Source organism: Gymnodraco acuticeps, unplaced genomic scaffold (genome assembly GCF_902827175.1).
Source record: "Gymnodraco acuticeps unplaced genomic scaffold, fGymAcu1.1, whole genome shotgun sequence".
In the NCBI taxonomy this organism is placed as follows: domain Eukaryota; kingdom Metazoa; phylum Chordata; class Actinopteri; order Perciformes; family Bathydraconidae; genus Gymnodraco; species Gymnodraco acuticeps.
In genome coordinates this window covers 357,469-383,291 of record NW_022990928.1, presented here as the reverse complement: position 1 = coordinate 383,291, position 25,823 = coordinate 357,469, and the positions used below count along the sequence as shown (strand labels likewise).

Below are 25,823 nucleotides of genomic sequence, written 5' to 3'. Positions count from 1 at the left end.
GAGATGGAGCTGCTGCTGTACAGAGAGGGGTGGGGGGGGGGGGGGGGGGGGGGGGCGGGGGGAAGAGAGATGTCTATGAAAATGACCGTTAGCCAATGAGATTGCAGAGGGCTCCTCAAAGACAAATGTCTCGGTTGGAATTGATGAAGACGTTTAATCCTGAATTGATCAATTGGTTGTCAGGCAAGTAGATTGAAAGATGCACAGATATATTGCCCCACAGTGTAAACATGAGCTGTTTTTCAGAACTTATTATTATTATTATGGACGAAGCTAATTGGTTGTGCTTTTACACAAGTGTTGTCACAAGTTTTGTCATAGACAGAAAATGATTTGTATCCAAAAAGTAATTGTGAGCTTGACAATGTATAGCTCAGTAAAAGAAGGTAAATGAGTCACGTGCAGAACAAGCATTTTTCCATTTATTTTCAGAAATAATCTAAATGTTTCTTCCCCTATAAAAACTTGACCAAATTCTCCGTATCTAACCCTTTTTCATAACAAAATCTTTGTGGAAAGCACTTTTTAAAAAAAAATCTCCATTGAGATGCTCTCCACATACGAGGCAACTGAGTGCTTTTACTATTACTATTGTCCACAATCGTGGATAAAAGTGCATCGTGATTCACATTTACATTTCCTCCTGTTCCAAATAAATTTGCCCAAAAAACATGAGAAGGTAGCCACGGATAAAAAAGGCTGCTTCAGAGGCATTACACGCATAATATAATGAAGAATTGCTTCATTACAATTGAAAATATTATACGTTAAGATATAGAAAATAATTTATATCCAGATTTAATGTAAAAAAATATATATATCTTAACGTCAAATTGTTTCAATTGTTTTTATTTTATATTTTGCTTGTTTTTTCTTAATTGGTATCTTCTTTAACGGTTCATTTATGCACCATGTACACCAAGACAACATTTGTTAACCTACTTGACAATAAACCTGTTTCTGATTCTGAACACTTTTTTATAAATAAAAACTAGAAAGATGACCTATTGAAAAACTAGATAACTCACTAAGCACATACAGGCTGAAATAAATGAGAACACTAACTAGTTCCTGTTCCTATGATGAGAAACCCCACATTTCCTACACATTACATTTGATGTTTGAATTATATATTATGCTATGAATTACAATGACAGTTCTGCCATCTTATATTGCCAAGCCTGTCGATCAGTGAAACACTACAAAGGTGGAGGAAAAGAGGATCAATTTTGGAAGCCTAAGGGAATCCATAAGCGGTCCCGAAATGATCAGAGGTTTAGAGGGGGGCATTGAGGGAAGCAATGTGATTCTTATCTGCCTGGGTAAGGCTTTCATCTAGAAAAGAGCGCCTGTGGCTTAAGATGAGAAAATACAGAAACCAGAAGTGGGAATATTTCCTTTAAAATATGCTAAAACATGTAGCCTAGATGTGTCGATGCAAATGTCTCCACTGTGGAGGAGTCATGGGTATTGACCACCTGCTGCCAGACTCCATTGTCAATACTCCATGGTCATGTTAAAATCAAAATGTCATTCAAGTGTGTCTCAAAGTGTTTTCACAAATGAGAAACACTGATAACATAATGCACTGGTGTTCATTTAATTTGGAACGTGTAATCAGTACAATATCAGAGCACTTCTGAGGTGAGAGGGAATTAGATGTGGAGTGAAAATTAGAATTAGAAAATGGAGTGTTCATCATGCCTTTATACTGTATGTATGTCTATAAACAGCACAGAACTTTATTAGTGTGTAGTTGAGAGGAAAATAAATAGCCGGGTTTTAATAATTAGTTGGCAATAGATCTCCATCCGTTTTAAGGGAATACAAATCTGGAATGTTACATAATAATATTATTATTATTATTATTATTATTATCACAAACCAATCAATGGATTGTTTTAAAAATGCCAGAAGAATTCATTTGAAATCGGTTTTAAAGATCCTTTGCATAATATTCAAAAAAATGTAAATGTGTTATTTTTAGTGCTGTCAAAATTATCGCGTTAACGGCGGTAATTAATTTTTTGAATTAATTGCGTTAAAATATTTAACGCATGTGCAGAATGGCCCGCCCCATAGGTGCCACCAGTGGCAGCGCCAGGGTATGGCTGGGGTAGGCTACACCCATACCAAGAAATGGCTTAGCCCCACCATGAAAAATGATGTTAAAGTAAGCAAAATAAAGTCTGCCAACTCGCGCGGAGTAAATTGCACAGACAGCAGTTAGTAAAATTGATTTCAGTAGCCACGGTTTTGAAAACTTTTGTCACGTAGTGATCGTCTTCTCAATAGAACATCTTTGATAACGGCGTGGTGTTGTTGCAGGAAGTCCCGACGGAGAATACTTTTGCTGTAGTACAGGGGTGCACATAGGCCTAACTGGTACGCAGGTAATGTGCGTAATCTGAAATGCGTACCGTCACTTGTGTCACAAAGCGCATTTGCGTACCGACGTACTTGTGAAGCTTTTCCAGAAGGCGGTTAGATCACCGGACGACAGAGTCGGTCTCCGTGTGCACAGATAGGGCTGCTGTTAACGTCGGTCTGTACAACGGAATTGTGCCAAAACTACGCCAACCGGCTGCGGAGGGAGACTCTCTCCCCCCCCCCCCCTTCACTGGAGAATTGCGCTAAAACAGCTGATCACAACGTTCACACTCTGTGGTCACGAAGTACTCCACTAGCCGCCGCCGGCCCCCCCCCCCCCCTGTCGACTTTCCTGAAGTACTCCCCCGTTGATATAAATCACCACTTAATTAATTAAGACCCCACGGTTTGATGATTGATAGGTGTGTGGGTTGTCTTTCATTTTGACACGCAGAAAAATATTATAATAAACATAGATACTGTATGTTAAATGGATATATCCGCCTTCTTTCATTTATCTTTCCATTCCCACAACAATATACATACATAAATGGCATATTTTGGACATAGTTCGAATGGTGATTAAGCATGATTAATTAATTTGTAACCCTTGTGTTATGTTCACATGTCACACCCTTTGGTAATGTTCGGGTCAAATTGACCCGGGACATATTTCAGGGTTTAAAAAAAATACAGAACTAAATTCAACATGCACAATTCCTTATATATATTGTCTTTAACTCATTCCCCAACAATATAAATGAAATATATGATTAGTTTTTGAAAATACTCTTTGCTAGATCAAATTTAACAATGGAAGGGTCCATCGTTTTTTGTGATAAAAATGTAATTTATGTTAAAAAAATATACACTGTAATAAAAACTAAGTTTACATTTTGCTCATGCTTTTCTAGGACTAATGTTAATGAAACATTTTTTCATTAATGTTTATTATTTTTAATCTGTCATATAATAATCAAAGCCCTGAAGGAAATAAAGCAATTTAGCAGCAATTGGAACACAAGAACCACACATCCAAAAGTATTTGGCTGTGAAATATAGAGAGAATGAAACATCCATATAAATGACAGAACAGATATAAACACAAAGCAAATAAAAACAATTAACAGTCACTATTCATAAAATACAGTATATCCGAAAAATATATTGATGAAGTGACGCTGCAGAACATCATGTGAGTCAATGGGCAAGTCTGTTTAGGAAACACATGATGTACAGAACTTCTTCGTGTGTATAGCACAGATGTACTTGTTGCAGTTGCTGCATGTAGTCTGTGTCTTGGAGTCCTTTGAGGGTCCACAGACCTCACAGCTGGCTGTGGGGGTCTTCCAGAAGCTGACTGTGGGGGTCTTCTTGCGGCTGGCTGTGGGGGTCTTACAGCAGCTGGCTCTGAGTCAAGTTCATCTTCCAATTTGCTGTCAAATTCTGAGTTTACCTCCACATTATCCTCATCTTCAGAAATGTCTTCCTGTCCCGCTTCACCGTGTTCCTCTAATGCATTCCACTCACTCTCATCCATTATTAGCTCCAAGGCTCTGAGCAGAATATCTTTTGGCCATTTTGTTGGTAGATAATTGTAGTTCTGCACTACACTGTTACTACACTGAGGTTATGTCTCTGTTTAGTCCCTCCTCCATGGGACGCATGCAGGTGCGAGGGGGGACAGTGCGAGAAAATGTAAAATGTTTATACATTTCTGGAAGATCTAAAATGTTTATAATGTTCTAGGATAGTTTTGTGTACACACTACAAAGGGTAAAGATCAAGGGAAACCAGGATCAAACAGCTTCTCTATGCATACGATCGTGTGTGTTTGTGTGTGTGTGTGTGTGTGTGTCTTTAGTTTGTGTGTTTCTGTGTGTGTGTGTGTGTGTGTGTGTGTGTGTGTGTGTGTGTGTGTGTGTGTGTCTTTAGTTTGTGTGTTTCTGTGTGTGTGTGTCTTTAGTTTGTGTGTTTCTGTGTGTGTGTGTCTTTAGTTTGTTTGTTTCTGTGTGTTTTTCTCTGTCTCTCTGTCCTGGTATTGTATCCGGGTCAGATTGACCCGAACCTCTTATGAAGGACATAAATGCGGGTGGGCATTTTTTCATAAGTGGAAAAAAATAAAAACAATTCCACATGTCCTTCACAATAAATAAGCCCCGGCCATTGAGTTTCAGGTTGAACGAAAATATCCTTATATTTTGTTTTATTCATTGAAAATGGAAATCGGGTCAATTTGACCCGAACACCACACAAGGGTTAAGCTGTGATTAATCTGATTAAAAATTGTAATCGTTTGACAGCCCTAGTTATTTTATTATAATTGTATTGATGTTTTTAGTATATTTTGTTCCTAAAGTGTACCTTTATTATTCAATTTGAGGTATTGTTTTTATAGTGATCTTGTGTTTTTTATAAAATGGTGACTCAACATCATTTAGGCGGAGGCTTCTGAATAACCCAGGTGTTGTTTTTGCCTCTTCCTGCACTGTTTATCATTTATATAGTTTATGTTTGTCCACTTAAAATGTGCAAAACAATAAAATGCAAATACAAACTATATTATGGCTGATTCAAATGAGGCATGCTTTATTAAAGGTTTCAAGGCTTATTGAATCTGCAAATCTGATATACACTGAACAAAAATATAAACGCAACACTTTTGTTTTTGCTCCCATTTTTCATGAGATGAGCTCAAAGATCTAAAACATTTTCTATATACACAAAATAACCATTTCTCTCAAATATTGTTCAAAAATCTGAAAACATCTGTGATGGTGAGCACTTCTCCTTTGCTGAGATAATCCATCCCACCTCACGGGTGTGGCATATCAAGATGCTGATTAGACAGCATGATTATTGCACAGGTGTGCCTTAGGCTGGCCACAATAAAAGGCCACTCTGAAACGTGCATTTTTGCTTTATTGGGGGGGGTCTGGGGGGGTCCGAAAACCAGTCAGTATCTGGTGTGAGGGGTAGGGGTAGGGGTAGGGTTAGGGTAATGTTGTGAATCGAGTGGCCCATGGTGGTGTGGGGTTATGGTATGGGCAGGCGTATGTAATGGAGACGAACACAGGCCACTCAATTCACAACATTACCCTAACCCTAACCCTACCCCTACCCCTACCCCTACCAGCTTTCTGCTGTCCTGATGTCAATGGGGAGCTCATTCCACCATTTTGGAGCCAGGATAGCAAACCGACATGTTTAGCCATGTGTTAAGCATTGTTATAATTATTATCATCGTCATGATAGTTGCATTATGGGACATTTCTGGAGCATGGCCCCTACAAGAACATTTCATTTTAAAAAAAGCCAGGCTTTTGCTGCTTAAATTCGGATCCTTACATTTGTATGTGTTTCTTACATTTTTTTTAACAAAATAGATCTTGAAATGAATATAGATGGTACTACCACCAAATTGTGGAAAATCGAATGAGTGTTTCGAGCTCAGCTCATCATTATGAAATGTTATTTAATCATGTGATATTGTAATGCAAGCTGTTTTTTCCCCAATGCCATTTTTACCAAAGGCCGTTATATTTTATAACCATACTTTTTATTGTCTATTTGAACTGAGGCAACAGCAGATCACTTGTTTGTCTTGTTTATCAAAAAGAAGCAAACTGTTTAATCATTTAATAAGTTATGTCGCATTATGTCACATTTCATGTTTGCATCACAAGCTTTGGTTTTACTTCAGAGGGTTGGAGACATCATGACTAACATTTCTTCCTTCATACCACCCTGGTGTTCATAACAAATGGAATAAAAGGAATGATCTGCAGCAGAGTCTCCTTACAGAGCCTGTGCACTTCTCTCCATACACAAATCCACAGGGCTCCATGGATTGGATTGGCTCTGTTTTCTTGAAAGGAAAGGAGGCATCAGAATCTTAAACTGTCCAGAAACCAGAGGAAAAATGTGAGGAAAAAAATGTGTATTGTCAATCTGTGAGTTATCCACCAGCCTTTGTCATGCATTTTCAATGAAGTAAAGGTATGTAAAGACTTCAGATAGTTGTGCGTGAGTATCATAGTCTGTAATAAGGATCCAACATCTCCAAGGTCTAATGGAGAATTTATCAAATTGTGTCTTCATTTTTAATATCAACCAATCATATATTAGTTGTGTAGCCCATATCACAAAGGACACAAATTATCACAAACCCTCTGTCCTTGTACAATATAGCGGACAAGCAAAAACTCCCAAAGAAACACCCAAATTAAGGGAGGAAAAAAGTCAAATCATATTTTTTATAGCCACTTTAATCAGGTTCCGTTTTCGTATTTCAAAGCTTTAGTTTGAACCTGGTAGATGCTTTAGGCATTTCATAATATCACACATTAAAGGTGACATGTCATAATTTTCCGGTTATTACCCGTCCCCTTGTGTGTTATGAAGGTTTTTATGCATGTAAACGGTGTGCAGAGTCAAAACCCTCAAAGTACACCATGGAGCGAATACAACTCTAAAAAAGAAAATACCTCCCCAAAACGTCTCGTTGGAGATACGTCACTGTCCATTTGATTCTTCCGGGTACATCATGATGTCATGTCGTCCCCGGAACGAAATGGACCAATCCGTGGAGCCGTTACGTTACGTCCGCGGAGCCGTTACGTTAAGCCCCCGCTGATTGGTCCAAATTGACCAATCCACGGACTTCCTCACACACTCAGTGCAAGCAGCTCTGCTGATTTCTCCTCCCGGGCTGATAACAGACAGTTGGGATCGCGGCGAAATTCTCTCTGCAGACCAGGGGCGGATCTACCGGGGTGGCATGGGGTGGCAACTGCCACCCTAAACAATAGCCTTGCCACCCCAGCTGCCACCCCAGTTGGCATCTTTGTTTTGAAAGAAAAGTTGTTGCTCATCGGACATTTATGAGAGAAAGTCTCTAATGTCCGAGTGCAAGTGAATGCAGCACAATATGCACGTCATGTAACCCCTCCCCCGGTCCTGGCGCGAGAGTGGAAATATGATTGGTGGCGAATTCATTTGAACGGGACGGCGCAAAAAGAGAAGCCTTTCGGACCCAAGCACTGAAGGAATGAGGTATTTGCGGTCTACAATGACAGAGAAGAGAATGTCAAGTTTGGCTGTACTCAGCATTGAATCAAAACGCACTACAGCTGTTGATCTTAATACATTTGTGAGGCGTTTTGCTGAACAAGATAGTAATCGCCGCATTCAGCTGTAATAGACATGCCAACTTGATGCTCTGCTCACGGATGACTCGATGAGAATAACAAACTGTTAAGATGATGACCTTGTATGCGTGTATATATATTTTTCTTCAATTTTAAGTCCTGAAAAAGTTAAATAAGACGGTGTGTAAAACTACACTGCCCAGCCAACAGAAAGTAACCACTTTGATTTAACTAGGCCAGTAGGTAAGGACCTTCCACTGGATAATAACTGCAGCGATGTTTTAGCTGAATACACGTTTTTTAACCCTAACTGATGCAGTTAGTCACTTCTTTAATGTTTGTTCTTTCTGATGTAAAGTCAAGGTTGTAACTGTATATCAATAATGATATAATTACTTGTTTTTCAAATTTGAAGGAGGGTGAGCAAGCATCTTGATGAACATTCATCATTAACTCCTCCAAAAAATAAATATAGTTTATTCAATAATAAATGAATATGTGAATCATAACAGTTCTTCACTATATCTGTAAAGCGTCTTTGAGCACCTGTAAAAACGCTAACAAATTAAATCTATTATTATTATTATTTATTATTTATTTATACAGCTGATAGGAATAATATGATTGTTAATAGTATCATATTCATTCAGACAAACATCGATGAGACAGTTAATTAATGTACTTATTGCAGCAGTCTGCATAGATTTGGTACCCCTACTGGTCTAAGAGTGAGACAAACTCATTCAGTTATTGTTCAGTTAAAATTCATTAAATTACGTCTGCCACCTTGTATGTAAGGCTTTACTGATGTGCCACAATAATATCACCTATGTGATTGAGTTAAAATATTAATATTGTGGCTTTCCAAGTTAACATTGATTGTAGGGGTGTAACGGTTCACAAACATTTCGGTTCGGTACGTACCTCGTTTTTAGGTCACGGTTCGGTTCGGTACGTTTTCGGTACAGCAGAAAAAATTATCACAAAACATTCAAAACATTTTTTTTATTATTATTAAACTGTGACTAATGTATTCAAATAAATACAAAATATAGTAAAATAAACATTAAGGTGCTGCATTTCGATGAACTGAAATAATCTGTATTTGAACTGTACTAGTACCTAAGCAGCCAGCTTGACATTAGGACTTGCTTTTCATTGTATTTTCATGTTGTTTAAAGAAAGATTAACTTTTCCACATTGCTTACTGAAATGGCAGATCTGCTGGCACTAACAATGTCTCCTGCTGTGGAGAACACCCTCTCTAGGGACAGAGGTAGCAGACACAGCCAGGTAGCGCTTTGCTAACATGGCAACATAAGGATATTTGGCGTTTGTAATAGCTTTGGCTCGGTCTGAACTTTCTGCGAGTGGTGGAGGCTTACATGCTAGTGGGAGTTGGGTTTGCACTTCAGTCTTTTTTCTTTTGGTACCGGTGATATTCACATTCGGGTGATGCCTTTTCAAATGAGTGTGATGTATTGCCAGCCGCGTAACCAATGTTAGTTGAACAATGCCGACAAACAGCTTTGGTTCGGTCCACCTGTCTTTGTACGTCATCCTTGTGTAACTGCGAAACCAAAATGTTCCCAAACCGGAGACTTCAATGATGCTGTAGGATTTTCAGCTCAACTTTATCTGCGTTCGCCATTTCGACAGTTCCTCAAATTACTGACTACATTTGAACACACGTGTACCGAACCGAAGGGCCCGTACCGAATCATTTCAGTACTGGTACGTGTACCGTTACACCCCTAATTGATTGATATGATTGCGATTCAAATCAGCATATACTTCTGTCAGGGGATGCCACCCCTCAAAATCTCCTGCCACCCTCTTGCCACCCCATGAATATTTGTCTAGATCCGCCCCTGCTGCAGACCCATTCTCACAGCGTTTATCAACCTTTTTCTTACTCAATATCAAGCCACACTTATTGTTTTTACTTCGGCTGTGACTTTGTGTGTGCTCAGGGTGAGTTTGGCTGTGTTTCGCTGTGTATCGCTAAACAAGGAAATAACACCTCCACGGAGCTCAGCGCGATTCACAATGTCCCGACTGGTCCCGACCAATCGGAGCACACTGGGCTCACAAGGAGGGGGGGCAAGAGCTGCAACGAGCCGTTTAGTGGAGAGAGTGAATACTGCTGAATACACATACTATACAGAGATGCTGTATGCGAAACCAATGTGAGTTTGGAACATTGAACAATGTAAATCTATTCTAGTAGACCTCAACAATGGAATTATGATCAGTGAAAATGGCCATGACATGTGACCTTTAAAGGTGGGGTATGTCATTTATTTCAGAAACACTTGTTATATTCCATGGAATGCTCTTAACATCCCGATAGCAATGAATATATTAAATGCTTTGACAATAATACATTAAAAAAAAATTCATCTGTGGAAGCCGTAACGCTGTAAAAAGCACGACCAATCATTTTAGCCGGCCCGGCTAAAATAACTGATTGGCCTACCTGCCTGTCAGCCTTCCATCTCGTGCACAAACTTATCTCGTGCCCTCATTGGTCATGTGCACGTTTGTGTGTGTTGGAGGAGGGGCTCTGTAAGGAAGTGGCAGATTGTTTCCGGTTGTGTATTTTCAAATTCTAGCGCACTCGAGCTGGTTTCTCCAAAAACCCCACCTTTAAGCTTACTGATATCTCTCTCTGTTGTTGTGAAGGACCAAAATATACAGTTTTTAGTAGTGATGTTACGTATTGCGCCGAGGCTTCGGAGCGTGTATCGAGTAATCCCCGAAGCTTTTTGTGAAGCTGGTATCGAGCAGAGCCCTATAATATAAATCTATCTATACGGCGCTGGTATCGAGGCTTGTATCGTTTTGGGCCAGTGACATCACCGATGACAAGCCTCGCTGCCCCTCAATACCACGTGACTGCTTCAGAAAGTGCTTTAGATCGGTTGAACACATCTGTACCCGGGCCCGGTGACACGATGGAATTAAGAGAGCTCAGACCCTCACTTATATAGAGGTCGGAACATGTCATAAGTATAAATAAATAAAAGCATAAATAAATGCAGGAATAAAAACATGAATAAATACAGAAATAAATAGTATCCAGTTTTTTCAGTTTGATTCAGTGTGTGTGCTGTGCCTCAGCTGGAAAGTAGTTGATTTTTAACCGCAGGGTCCCTGGTTCGACGACTGGTCAATATGCCTTTGTTTTTGTTTATAAAAGCTAAAGCTAAATGTGATAATATAGTAGTTAATAAATGTAGGCTATTCTTTGATATGGTGAGCCTTTCTCAGGCTACAACATGGTTAAGTTTACGAATATTATTAAGGAATACAAATGAATCCCTCTTTGCAATGTTTACCAGCCTCCTTAGGCTTTTTAATCACAATCATTAAACTGGAATAAATACAATATTGTTAACATGAAAATATGATTTTATGTTCATTGTTTAGATGTATTCTAAGGCTTTACTCAATGGGAACTCGGTATGAGAGAGCACACTGTTGAGATGTCAAATCTGCCTGTTTTACACACTTTGACCAGATGTGTTCAGATGAAGCCCATGAGGAAGCCTCATGAGATGAACCCTTTTTCGAACCAATTCGCTGGAAAGCTTCAAAGCTTCATCTTGCCATCACTAGTTTTTAGGATGGGCCAAAAAAACAATTAGGATGACAAAAAGGTAAATGATTTAATATAAACAGACACAATCGAGAATCTAGCATTCATTAATTAACAAGAACTTCACCAAACTGGATGCCAGTGCTCTTCTTCCGAAGAGCAACTGGCTTCCTGTCCACACTGCAGGAATGTATATGCTGGCCAGTCCATTGTTGAGTGCAGGGGAGAGAAGACTCTGAAGATGGGTGGCTTAGATAAAGTAGCCTCTTTAAACCCCCCTCAATGTTTTAGGGGAAAGGCACCGTCCAATTAGCCAGGCACATCTACATAGGCAGGTGCTGTTCATCATCTCAGCCTTTTGCCAGGAGAATGGCGAGCTGCAAGACACTGACAATAAGATTGACACAACACACAATTAACAATCACAATTTCTACCAAGATTGCGTGCACTCAATCTAATTAAACAAAATTGTTTACAACATCTGTGTATGTATGATGTTAAAGGTCCCATGTCATGGCCATTTCTACTGATCATAATTCCATTGTTGAGGTATACTATAAGAGATTTATATTGTGCAATTTTCTCACATTGGTTTCTCATACAGCATCTCTGTATAGTATGTGTATTCACTCTGTCCTAAACGGCTTGTTGGAGCTCCTGCCCCCCCCCTCCCTGTGAGCCCACTGTACTCTGATTGGTCAGCTCGCCCACTCTGTTCTGATGAGTCCACCACCGTTACAGCGGAACATCAGTGATTATGTGTTACAATGGCGTTAGCAACCAGAAAATGACACCAGCAATGACAAACAGATGAACTGTTTGGCCTGGGCTCAGAACGAGCCCAGGCCGAGCCCCGCCGCGTCTCGCCGTCTCAGCCTGAGTTCAGGCCAGGGGCGGATCTAGAAAAATATTCATGGGGTGGCAGGAGAATTTGAGGGGTGGCATCCCCTAGCAGAAGTATATGCTGATTTAATTACAGTCATATCAACAATGTTAACTTGGAAAGCCACAATATTTATATTTTAACTCAATAACATTAGGTGACATTATTGTGGCACATCAGTAAAGCCTTACATATAAATATATAAGGTGGCACACATCATTTAATGAATTTTAACTGAACAATAACTGAATAACTTTGTCTCACTCTTAGACCAGCAGGGGTACCAAATGTATGCAGACTGCTGCAATAAGTACATTAATTAACTGTCTCGTCTATGTTTGTCTGAATTAATATGATAATATTAACAATCATATTATTCCTATCAGCTGTCAATCACTGTTATGATTCACATATTCATTGTTATTATTAAATAAACTATATTTTTTGGAGGAGTTAATGATGAATGTTCCTCAAGATGCTTGCTCACCCTCCTTCAAATTTGAAAGACAAGTAATTACTATCATAAATCAAAAGAATCAAAAGAACAGTTCAGCGCCCCACGACTTCATTGCAAACAGTTACAACCTTGACTTTACATCAGAAAGAACAAACATTAAAGAAGTGACTAACTGCATCAGTTACGGCCCGTCCACACAGCAGCTTTTGGCGATTTGTCCACCGCTTCCAGCGCGTCTCCGCCCATTGACTTTGAATGGGGATGACGTCACTTTCCCTCGCTTGTCGCCGAACTGCATTGTGGGGGGGCGAGGCGAAGATTTCCAGGATTTCCAGGATGTTCAGGATTCCAAAGTTGAACATTGTTCAACTTTTGAGGCTGAGCTGGAAGCGACAGCCAATCAGATCCGTTTATGCAAATCTGACAGTTCAAGCGCTAGCCAATCAAACCGCGTGCAAGCTGGGAGAACGAGACCCGCAGTTCATTTCTACATTCCACAAAAATGGAGGAGAATTTAGTTATTGCGGTAGCAAATCACCCGGTTCTTTATGACCAGTCCCTATTTACCTACCGGGATACAAACCGGAGGAACCAGGCATGGAGGGAGGTGGCAGAGACAGTGGGTGAAACTGGTAGGTTTTCGCTTGTTTGGGGATTTTATATCCAGTTTACTTCGTTGCTAGTTTACTTCGTTGCTAGCAAGCATAGACAGTATCATTAGCCAGCATGGAATGTAGCATAAAATAGCACCATAAACATTAATCTCATAAATGTTCAAAATGTTAAAAAAATAAATGTTCATCATAGCCCTTCCTATTTGACAATAGTGTAGAAGAACCGGGTTTTTTTGCTTTGTATGTCGGGGGCGGGATATTCATGTGATATTCATGTGATTGGTTGTTGGTCGCGAAATCCCCAAGCTGTCAGACACGCCCAGCTCCAGGATTTTCAAGATTTGGTCAAAGCTGCTGTGTGGACACACCGTTAGGGTTAAAAAACGTGTATTCAGCTAAAACATATACATCGCTGCAGTTATTATCCAGTCGAATTACCTACTGACCTAGTTAAATCAAAGTGGTTACTTTTTTTTGGCTGAGCAGTGTAGTTTTACACACCGTCTTATTTGACTTTCTCAGGACTTGAAACAGTTTTTTGGGGGCAGACCCCCACAAAGAAGAAAAAGTGATACACACGTAAGGTCATCATCTGAACAGTTTTTTATGCTCATCGAGTCATCCGTGCAGCCTGTCCTCCTACAAAAAACGACCATATAGGCCGATTGTTCATGCCCCTATTACGACCCAGAGACACGTTTTAAAGTGTATGTTGTTTCTTACACGACCACTAGAGGTGCTCTAGTGGTCTCCTGCTGATTTGATGCTCTTTTTATTTAGTTGTTCTGATGGACAGGATGCTAAAGTGTAATAAAGATTTCTGTTTACATTCCAACATTTGTATGCAACATTGCTCCAAATCTCAAGTCAGAGCTTGATTAGTTTTTGCTCACTGACGTAAGACATCCTGTGCTCACTATATAACCTGAACACAACACAACGATACTTTCACCGACCTTGCACAGAGAAAAATAAATCCTTCTCACTTAGTTCTATACAGTATATGTGTTGATGCTGCTTATCATCCCCTGTTTGTTTTTCACAACCATATCATGTACCTGATGCTGTCTACCGTTACCCCTGTTTTTTCTTATGTCTTTGAGTTTCTGCATGTCTTTCACCAAGCCTTGATGCATGATCTACAACAATCTACAACATGTTCTTTCTCCAGAATAAATGCAAATTCTATTCATGTCCTTTGCCTGGTCCTGTGGTGTCCAAAGGCCTCGCAATCAACTCCCTCATCACCTTCTTCCCCCATCAACCTGCAGGCTGCAGAGGAACCCCCCCCAGGCGACAGGTGACTCTCCCCACCTCCACTTATTCCTTTCCATCCCCTGTGATTAGAACAAAAGCCTGGCCTCTATCTGACATTTGCTTCCCTGTTGTTCCAGTGTCTTCCATGCGGTCGGCCCCCCGCACAGAGCCTTGATCGAGGGCAATGTGTGAGTAGACCTTAGCTGATACATATTTTACATCCTGAGTTTTCTCTTTGTGATTATGTTCAATGCAGCGTCTTTACATGAATGCTGGTGTATTGCATGTTCAAATTATGTAAAAGAGAAAATTACTGTGTAAAAATAAAGACCCAATATGCTACTTACACTGCGATAAAGTAAGGCTGGACAAAAGTGTACAGTATATAAGGCAGCAAAGAGAAAACGCTGCCATTTTGTCTTTTCAAAGAGAACAGGAAAATGACAGTCTTAGAAATAACACAATACATACCTGAAAGGCACAGTTCACCATTGTGCCTTGCTTCTTTATGATAGAAGTTGTACGCATTGTGTAGGTTATACATGAGAAGCAGCGTTCAGGTATTATGCTCCATATATCTGGAACATTTTTTGTCAAAACACTTAAGATATTCATTGCTATCGGGAAGTTAAGAGCATTCCATGGAATATAACAAAAAGTGTATCTCAAGCTGGTTTCTCAAACTTACCTACCCCACCTTTAAGCGCTTCCTTTCTCAAAATAAGACAGAAGCTGCAACAGGGTGAAAGGTGCATCTATTGTATTGGTTTCCATGGTAACATTTTGGAGCATTTATAGTAGGGGTTATGAACACACCTCAGTTATAAATTGTCGTTGCTTGCTGTACACACTTTATGTCACTAGTTAATCAATGATTTATAATGGCCTCCAACCACAGAGAAGGTAAAAGTGGTTTCCTTGGCGGTCCTGTTGAGAAACTCTTTATTGAAATGGTCTTAAGTGCTTACCTTTATAAATTGTATCTTATTGTACACAATGAAAAATCAAATCCTCTTTGAGGTAATGGATAGACTTCATGCCATGAATTCAAATATATGAAGGTGCTTGTAAAATTGATTTATTTTGTCCACGATAAAGCAGAAGCATTTCTTTGAAAGCTCTTAATTGGAATGATATAATGCTTTTCTCCTAATATAAAGTCAAATTGCTCACTATGATATTGGGACAAATGCCTTGAACACGTCTACCACTGAGGCAATGGTTTACACATTCTAGGATTGACTTCCAAGTTGTTTTCCTTGATTGCCTCAGAATATTCTGGAATAACCACGAGGACTCCGCAGATGGCCAGAGGGTGGCGGTCCTTTAGTTTAGAGAAACTCATGAATGGAAGCAGGCATTTTGGCTGACTAACATAGGGAATGGTGAACAACAACTCTGATGAGAATAATTGATGTTTCTTCTCTCAGATGGTGCCACAGAGAGCCTGCAGGGACGAGCGTTTAGCTGAACTCTTCCTGTAGTAAAGTCTGAATACAGCACATGTCAGGTTCCTCTAGTTTTTAATGAGAAAACTGCAGATGAGTCATGTTTTGCAGAACATGACATTTGAGGGCTGTACTTTGCAACATAAAGGGCACTGAAAGATAATGCTGTACTTCTCCATAGAAACTTCAAGGAGAGTTATTTTGGTTCCACCTAGTGGTCACCTTGAGTAAAACCACCTCACATCCTTTCTCTGCTTATTGCTCTGAGATGGAGCTGTATGTTTGTATAAGCAATGTGACATTCTCCTTTACTTGATTAGAGCCCATTTTACTGCCTCCTCAAATCAAGCTAGCATCCCGTTAATGTAATTGAGTCAAATGGCGAAGGGCTGACTCAACAAATGAGTAATTGCTACCAATTAAACAAATGGACTTCACAGACTTTCACATGATGAAAATGTTGTGCCGCAAACAAGTCCAGGAGCTAGATGCCAATAACAATAATCTTTTAAGTGGTTAAGGATGTGAGAAGCATATATCTATTGCTCTCTAACTAATACCATTAATTAATCCTTAACACGGGATCGATAACGAAAACACAGACACGTGTTAACAGGTCGCTGGTCTTTGGTTTAATTGGTATTACATTACAGACAGTAAACAAGGCACTGCGGTCAATCAGTGAAATGCAAATTGGAAGAAGAACGGGTGAAATACAGGAAGTCATCAACGTAATAAAAGCTCATAATAAAGACCGAGCTGGATGCTTTGCTGATGTTGCTTTACTCGCCTCCGCACAGCTCCAGCAGGAGTTTGCGGTAATCTCCAGATGTGTCTCCCTACGCAGTGAGAAAAGACTTGTGAGACTTCAAACGTCTAGTTTAGGGAATAACTGTGATCAGTGACATGAAGCAAAATGGATACAAATTCAGGAAAAAAGATATTACTAAATATATCACTTCAGCTGATCAAATGAAATGAAAGGGGTGATACATTTAAGTCTCGTCAGAGTACAACAATTAATGAAAGGCAATATTATTAAACTGAAGCTAATGTATTGCAGAGCCTTTGCTGACTACAGTGTTTCCCGCCCCTAGTTATTAGTGCCTTACCTTAATGAAGGAGTGGAGGGTCTTGCCATACATCTTCAGGAACTGCGCCTTAATGTCCAACATGTCGATTTCCGCCCTCGCAACCATTATTCTGATGAGGACAGTATCTGTGGTGCCCATCCCCTGAGGAGAGACAAGCTGGGTTTTACATAACTATTGTAATTATGTGTACTGATAACTAGTGAAACATATTCAAACACAAAGCAATAATGTAATGTATGTGGAGTGACTTCACATGTTGGTATTGTAGCTTCATCACAAGCATGACATATTTACCTTCATTGATTTGTATAATCGCTCTGCAAAGAATGCCGGCTTGTTCCTTAAGCATTTCACTGTAAAGCAAAAACAAATCCCAGCGCATGAGGTGCAATGCCCTCACAACATGAGAAAGTGAAAGTATCGTTGTGTTGTGTTCAGGGTATGTAGTGAGCACAGGATGTCTTACATCAGTGAGCAAAAACAAATCAAGCTCTGACTTGACATTTAGAGCAGTGGCTCAGTCAGTAGGGGCTTGACCTGGGAGCTGTAGGGTCGCCGGTTCAAGTCCCCGACCACACATGTCACTGTGTGTGCTGTGTGCTCTGCATGTGTGACCATTAAAGAGGGTGTCATCCCTCCCAATTCCAATTCTAAATTGGCATACCAATGTTGGAATGTAAACAGAAATCTTTATTACACTTTGTGATGTCACAATGTTATTATGGGTTGTTCGACCATTAGTAAATAACCAACCAAGGTACCCCCCCCCCACCTTTTCACCTGAATCTCCTCCAAGAGCACCATTATGTTTTTGTTTTTTTAAACCAAACACATCTCAGAGGGGCGTGGGGAGTGGCAGTTCATTTTCATTTAAAGCTACAGACAGAGACTCAGCACTTTTGAAACAGGGCTGAAACAGAGGGGATTATGGGATGCTACAATGCAAGATCTATTTGGTATTTTGAGTCAAACACTTCAGAGACATGTTTTGTATATATCTGAGACCTATAATATATTGATGAAAAAGAGTATAACAAGGGACCTTTAACAATGAAGGCAATTGCCTTAGATTGAACATGTATTCCTATCATTCGGAGCCACCAAGCAAGAGCTTGAACAGCAATGTGTGCTAAACTGAAAATATTGACCCCTTGTGACTAAAGTTTCCTAATCTGATGTTGGTGCATCTTTTCTTTTCTGCCTCTCAAATTTGAATGTCGGGCTCTAGTTTTCTGTGCTCATTTGAAATGTGAATGGCGTTACATCTTTATAAATTGGCAAAAGATAGATAGAATAGTCTGTTTGATGGAGCTTGTCACAGAGATAGAAACAGACCTATGGCCAGAAAGACGTCCTCCAGACAGCCGGACATCTCCCTCTTAATGCTGTCCTCAATGTCTCTCCCAGAAATCTTCTGGTACTCCTCGAACACTGAGGGAAGGAAACAACAAATACACTTTATTATTATCAAACTGACACTATGCATAACATGAATGAAAATGAAAGTGACTCAACTAAGAGAGTGAGTGTTCGCTCTTGAAACTGTCACAAAGGTTCAGTAAAACCCCACAGTATTGAATGATTTATGTCACGAGTTATAAAAGTTAGCGTTTTCATGTGACACACTACTACTCGTGACATTACTTATAATCACAAGTGCAGATGTTAACATGATGATTGTGAATATGCTGTAAGAATACCTCGCAGCAGATGGTTTCGGTTCCTGACACAAAGCACCGTGAGGAATTTAACCTCGTCCGTGCCCCATCGAGCCTCACCAGCCTCATAGATTTCCTACAATCACAAACGGTATTAAGACACCGAGTCATAATTAAATAATACTTTGTTTAAAGAAGCTGAGATCTTGCCTTGGCATCGAGGACAGCCTGCGCCTCGTCCACTTTGTCGCTCTCATCTCGACCGGCCTGCAAAACAGAAGACACAACAGCTTAAGGGAAAAACAGAGTACGATTGCACAACATAGGAGAAGATAGAGGAACTGACAATTGCTTCCTCTTATTGAAAAAGTTTTTAACTTCAACTTCCTACTGACATTTTACAAGTCATTTTGCAAGGAAGTAAAATCTTAGTCTTAATAATTCAAATAAAATGTTTATATCGGCACATATATTTGATCTATTTGCCATTAAACATTCGCCTACTTTTTACTCACCGTGAGTAAAGAGACCAAAACCCTCTGGAACATTCCTGATGTGTCCCCACACACAGCATCCTCCAAGCTTTGATCATGTTCTGCAATGAACAACATACGAAGTTAAATTATAAAGCATATAATCAAACACCCATTTTGGACACTGTGCTGAAAACTCAATACAAACTGACAGAAAATAAATAAAAATACGAAATAAAAGTAATGAGCTATGGAAAAGCTAGTATTTCCAACTCAATGTAACTTCAATTATGTTCATTTTGGTGCGCTCAAAATTCACAAACTGTGCTGGTAAAAGAAGAACAAAACATGTCCATGTAACACAAAGCACCACACAATCACAATTCATTTATACACATTAAAATACATTTAAAAGTACATTTTTAAATATTTGCCCGCTGCGGTCATCGTATCCACAAAATAACAAACGAAAGCAAATAATAAACCGCCACATGGAAACAGAAACGGCTGTCATGAATAATTGATGCCCTCCACTGCTTTGTAATAACGGACGTCATTGCATCTCCAAACAAAGGACAGAAGCAAAGTCACGTTACAAAGTATCAGATATCATACACAATCTATAGGCAGGCCCTTACTCTTCTTGTAGAACGCATTGATGGTTTTCATTTCATCGTTTGACCTTGAAGCCAGAATATCGATGAGGGCGGCCTCTTCTGTTCCAGCCCCCTGTTGATGAACAGATAGAGACATGAGTTAACACTAGATATGAACACAGGAGAAGGGTGTAGACATGAGATACTTGTATGACCAAAAGGAGAAGTCAGTTAAACTGATACATTTGGGTATCTTCTATTTGTTGTTACCAACGACAAGTCCCATAAAAAGACCAACGTTAACAACACATTACTACTTATTTGTCAGATAGTTTATAGATGATTTATCTTTACGTTCAACTTGTAACTGCTCCTAGTACTAGACTCCTGGTACTAGGATGGGTTAAATGCAGAGGCCGAATTTCACTGTGTGTGCTGTGTGCTCTGCATGTGTGACCATTAAAGACGGTTTCATCCCTCCCAATTCTATTCCATATTTTCTACTTTTTAATGCTGTTTTATGTCTATTTTGAGAAGTTTACATTTTAGAACAGTTTACTTCCACGCTATGAATTTCTAGAGATCCATTGCCTTGTTTTCTTTCTAGTTGTGGCTCTCAGACCCAAGCTCTTTTTTATCTATGTTTACTGAAGAAATGTCAACAATACAAACTGTCATTGGGAAAGAAATGAAACAAATGAGGCTCAAAAATGTCTTGCATTTGAAGTAAATATTTATAGCAGCAGGAAAGTTCTTAAAATAAACCACAGTGGTTCATTGTGATGCAACTCATGTCTGTTTGTCTCTGCATTTAATACATCAAATACCTACTCTTATCTTACACTTCATTGTTAAGTTCATTCTTGTATTTTTATTTCTATTCCCTATGGCTCTTTAATTAAACTTTTTGAAGCGAGTTTAATATTGTTTTATAGTGGGTTTCTTTTGCACTAAGTTTGAATGCTTACAATGTTTTTTGTAAAGCACATTCAATTGATTTGTTGTTGAATTATGCTTTAAAAACTCTCCTTGCCTCTCCTCATAAAGGAGCATGTCACAGTGCAGTGGTGTGTCAGACTGATGAAGCCCGAAGGCAGAAAAAGAGTCATATAAATCAAGCTTTGGTCAATACACAGTCAATACTCAGTACGCCATGAATCAGTCTTGGTTTTGGTCTTTTTATGGGATGTTTTGACATTACAAATTACAGACTGGATTTCTCCTAAACTCTCACCGTCATTGCATTTTCCAGCTCGTATGCGTCATATACGGGCGCCAGCATCAGCAGACCCAGAACCACGCTCCTGAAAGTCCCACTCAGCTCTGAGGACAGATCATCAGCCAGGTCCTGCAGGGGGGGGGGGGAGCAGATGGATTAACAGGAGAATACCCCCCCCCCAGTTGTTCCCAGACATAAATACTTTCATCAAGAGGGCCAGCTGTATTAAAAGCTCATTCAATTCGACATTAAAGTGAGTAACTCTGGCTTTGTGTTGGAGTGGTGTGCTGCCAGCGTGGCCCTGACACATTACTTTTGTTTGTGTCTCCGCTAGAGGGTCTGGTTTCTGGACACAGTGTTGTGAAGTTGTTCCTCACAATGAGCCTGTGTGACCACATGTGGGCGTCACCATGAGTCACTCTTTCTGCCTGCGAGGATTCCTCTCACACGCTTTGCTTTGCTCCCTCTGAGGAACTTGCAAATAACTTTATGGACCCTTTATCGGACCTTGCATAGTGGGCTGGTTATTATCTCATTAGTTCAATACAATAAACACCAGGTTGTATTCCCTTTTATTTGATATATAGATCCATATAACCATGAAACAAAGAAACAGTCAGCGGGGGAGCGGAACTCTGTGGGTTTTTATGGGAGGGAATTTTTTTCTTTCCTACAGAATACAAGGCCCTCTCTGTCCTGGTTTTTGTTTACAGGAGTAATCATTTCTGCTTCACAGTTAATGGTTAACTTTACATTATCAGCATAGTAACTGAAAAAATAATGAGAGAGTACATAATGGAATAGGTGGCTAAGAGGTGAAATCCACTGCAAGAGTCTCCATCAAGGCTGCTATTTAGAGTAAATAACCTACTCATGAATAGCCTTATTTAACGTAATTGAACCTAATGTGCTGCCTTTGAGTACAGCTCAGTGAAAACGCTCACCTTCCCCACTGATAGTTTGTAGGCCTCCTTGATGTGCTGCCTCTGGGCAATAGTGCGGGGGGCTAGGACCTGGATGACAGCTGCTTCATCAGTGCCTGAAATGAATAAAACACAAATCTTATACTAATATTCATTTTAAATGTCTCAACTTGTACAATCATTAACAACTTGTCTTGGAGCTCGGTTTAAGAACAAGCTCTCATCCCTGGAGATGATCCTAACACTCAGCTGTTTGTTGGCATCGGCAAACAAACCATCTGTTTGCAATAGAGCTCAACAAGAGTCAGGGGAAGATGATTATTCTAGCGGAACTCGAACAGCATCAACATTCCTGGCTTCAAATGTCCAGACAGAGAAAGAAATGAGGTTAGTTGTGTACTCCTGAATGTTTGCACAACTGTCTTTGAGTGATGCATACCTGCCAGCATAGTTTCAGAACAGTGCAACCCATAATGAGATTAGTTCACTATTTCTTACTGCATGATCAGCAAAGTCCAGATACATTTTCCCTCCATATCAGAAGTGAAGAGGAAGCTTTACGACAGAGAGAAGAGATGAGGCAAAGTACACAGCACTACTCAGTTTAATGAACGGGCTATGAAAACAGAAAGCTGCCATGACAACACTGAGCAACACTGAGTTTGGTTTCAGACTTTCCTGGAGAGGAGAGAGGCAGAAAATACATATCTTTCCCCATGGAGGCTTAATGACAGGCTCAAGATGTCTTCATCTGATGATGGTTTCTGGATCACTCACCGGTTCCCTTCATGGCTTCTCGGAGAGCCTGGACATCTGCATCTGGGTTGAAACCAGTCGCCTCAGTCACTGTTCCACGGTTTCCAATCTGATTGGAAATAACAAAACAATTAATAAATAAGCAGTGAAAACTTCAAAATGTGTTGTTCTTATTATTACTTCACATGCTGTTTGACCTTCCCAGTGCAGAATGATGTGCTGTTGAACACTAAAGGCTGTTTTCAAATGTTTCTGCTGAAAAGAGAACGTTTTCTTGCCCTAAATTTGCAGCTTAAACAGAGTTCAAGGTGTGGTGATTTCTCTCAGAATGAACTTTTCAGTTCACTTTATAGAGACCTTAGAGACCTTGTAAGAGACCTTGCTAGAGACCTCGTGCAAAGTAGTTTCACTTTTGAAATGTAGGAAGGAGAAGAGGTGCTTATGAGAAAAATAGACAGATAATTATTCAAAGCAGATCATTTATATGTATTATTAACATCTGGAGAGGATCTTTTGAGGCAAAGTAACATCTATGATGCTATAGTATTATGCAAGTACAAAGTAGTATCCTTTTTTACGTGTCAGAAAGAAATGCGTTTTATATTTTAAAAAGCAGGACAAAGTTTAGGAGCTTCAAAATCTTTTTTTGAGACTTTCAACTAACTTTTGCCCATGTATTAAAAGAAAACTGCAAAGTTGTATTATGAATAAAAGAAAATAAGAATGCAACCTTGACATTTAAATATTGATATCATTTTTACCATGGTTTGTGTCTAGTTTGTGATCATCAAATGAACATGACAGCAGACCTAACACTTGCATCGCCGGTTGCAGTAGCAAATGTGAATCGCAACCTTGCAATATCATTACAAGGGATTTTCATAAAAGATAAGGAATTTTAATATGTATGGCTTGTCCAGCAATATTTACAACCAAGCAGAACAAAACAATCCAATCTCCAAAGCACAGTCTCTACTGGTGATGCAAATACATGTAAATGTGAAACAGATGCTGGGGGTCGGACTTACCGCTGCCATTGTAAGAAGAGTGAGGATTTTCAAACTGGAAGTGCAGAAAGCTACAACAGAATAAAAACATGATGATCATTTGTCACTTGCACAAGGAACGAATGAACTGCAGGTTAGGGGTCAGTTAACTGGTGACCCTCATTCACCTCAATCTATATTGTATGCAGTTCATCCTCTCAGAGGGTTCCTGTCAAACAAATTTGGTCATTGGCTCTCTTTTGTTCCACAACCGTTCAACGTCTCAGGGGTAGTATCATTGAGCTGGTGTTTGTTTAGACACACCTGTAATTACTCCACTGAGGGATAAGATAGTGGCGTTTCCTGCAGGTAGGGATCAACTTACCCATTGACATACATTTCATTTATTTGTCAAAGTGCATTTTGGGTATAAGAATACCCTCAGCTCAAACATATTACAAGTTTAAGTTGCTTATTATAGACAAAAATAAGACTCTCGTCAACATTTTCTTGTTGAACAAAGTGTCCAGAAGTCTGTGAGTAGCAGAGGCACACCTGAGTGGTTTGTGATGTAAATACAGGCAGGTGACTCCTACAAACACTGCAGACCATGTGTATGGACCACAGACCGTAAATAAACACAAAGTGAATCATGTTTCCAAAGCACAACGTTAACACTGTGAATTCTTCTTCTGAACTAACACAAGTGCTAACCCTGTTATTAGCTCCAGTTACAGCAGTATACAAATTGTATCAAGTTAAGTTTGAAATGTGTACACTGTTTATTTGTAGGGCGTTAAGGTTATTAACATTGGCTATATTGGATATATACACAATTGATTTCTTAATAGTGGGCATCTCAAATTAGTCATTTAGTATTCAGGTTTACCGTTTTTCTTATTTCAAAGCAAGTGATAATATCTAACGTCAGCGAGTTCATTTGAAATTGAGCAATACTAGGAAAGGATAGTCCTCTGTACACTAAAAGCTAAGGCTAAAAAACATATACCCGATCATTATGTATCACAAGTTATAACTGCAAATTAAATGTATGCCCAAAATACTTAAAAGTCCACACTACAGTTATTCAAATGCAATAAAGTGATTCGGAAGCGGAGCACTGAGCAGTTTAACAGTGAACTTGGCATGAAGTTAGTGGGCACACCCTGCAGATACTGTCGGAGCTCTTCTGCCGAATCATACCGCAGAACTACCGCTCAGAAACCCCTCTGAACCATGACCAACCGGACCCTGAAGGACACCTTACCTGAGCTGAAGACCAATTTATTCGCGGGATTCCCGACAAGAGGTTAATGTGTCAGTATACCGGAAAACTAAACCTTATAATTTACAGCTGCACTCTAATGTCCCACCCACTTGGATTTTACAAGATCCGCCTTTAGACTCCACGTCACACAAGGTACTGCTGCATTCACGGGATGTCGGCACAAATATAAAGGAAATATTGTAGACTCTATTTTGTTTTTACCTTGATACATGTACTGAGTGGCTGCTTTGGTTAATTTAAATATTAAGATTATCGTATTCAAAATATAAAAAAGCAATGCAAATGTATCATAGAGGTAAAGGTCACATATCCAGCTCATGGGCTTCACCTGCAGATTAAGTTTACAATTTAACAGTTTTCATTTAAAGTGATAACAAAAAAACACTAATGCTCACATAGCTTGCAAAGCTAGATGTAGGCTACTAACAGTACATGTTTTGGGTTTCTTCCTCTTCCTTAATGTTTTTGATGATTTGAATTCTGAAATTTGCAAGTTGAAATTAAACTTAAATTCAACGATTTTAATGCAGTATTTGAAATAGTTGGTTATTGGTTTTTGAGCACGTTTATTGTTTCTGGTACCACCCTCCCTCCCTCCCTCGCTCACTCGCATTTTGTCTGTGAGCTGCGGGCGCCAGATAAACCAACATCCCCCATTTTCATCACTTACAGCGCCCATCGTACAGGGCAAATTAAAGGTGGAACCGGGGTGAAAAGGGTGTTACATTTACTTAATTGTGAATATTGTTATATCAAGGCCGAAAATTAGGATGAGCCCCAACGGTCAAAATGTTTTTTTCCCTCCCAGAACTGCAAACGCAGCACCTCCCCAGATCTGGCGCCCTAGGCCCTGAGTTCATATCATGGTTCATATGCAACTCGCAAATATCTTTCTCTCTCTCTCTTCCTCATCTCTCCTCTCTCCTCTATTTTCTCTTTTCTCTTTTCTCTTAACTCTCTCCCTCTCAATGTTGGTACGCAAATGCGCTTTGTTTCAAATAACCCGGTGCTCTTTTTTTGGCGGAGGTGCGCATGCGCACCTGCGCACC

The 25,823-nt window shown here is 39.7% G+C and overlaps 1 protein-coding gene across 1 annotated transcript; it reads right to left on the bottom strand.

The window, feature by feature from the left end:
* Positions 1–16,390: 16,390 nt before the first annotated feature.
* anxa4 (annexin A4) lies at positions 16,391–24,895 on the bottom strand. Its single transcript, XM_034234144.1, has 13 exons — positions 24,754–24,895; positions 23,529–23,578; positions 22,522–22,609; positions 21,766–21,860; positions 20,837–20,950; positions 19,645–19,735; positions 19,049–19,128; positions 18,744–18,800; positions 18,576–18,669; positions 18,211–18,306; positions 17,170–17,228; positions 16,894–17,016; positions 16,391–16,620 (listed from the first exon to the last, which is right to left on the bottom strand). Exons 2-13 carry the CDS (start codon positions 23,535–23,537, stop codon positions 16,564–16,566), a joined length of 963 nt encoding a protein of 320 aa, XP_034090035.1. The 5' UTR covers positions 23,538–23,578; positions 24,754–24,895; the 3' UTR covers positions 16,391–16,563.
* Between the last annotated feature and the right edge of the window lie 928 nt (positions 24,896–25,823).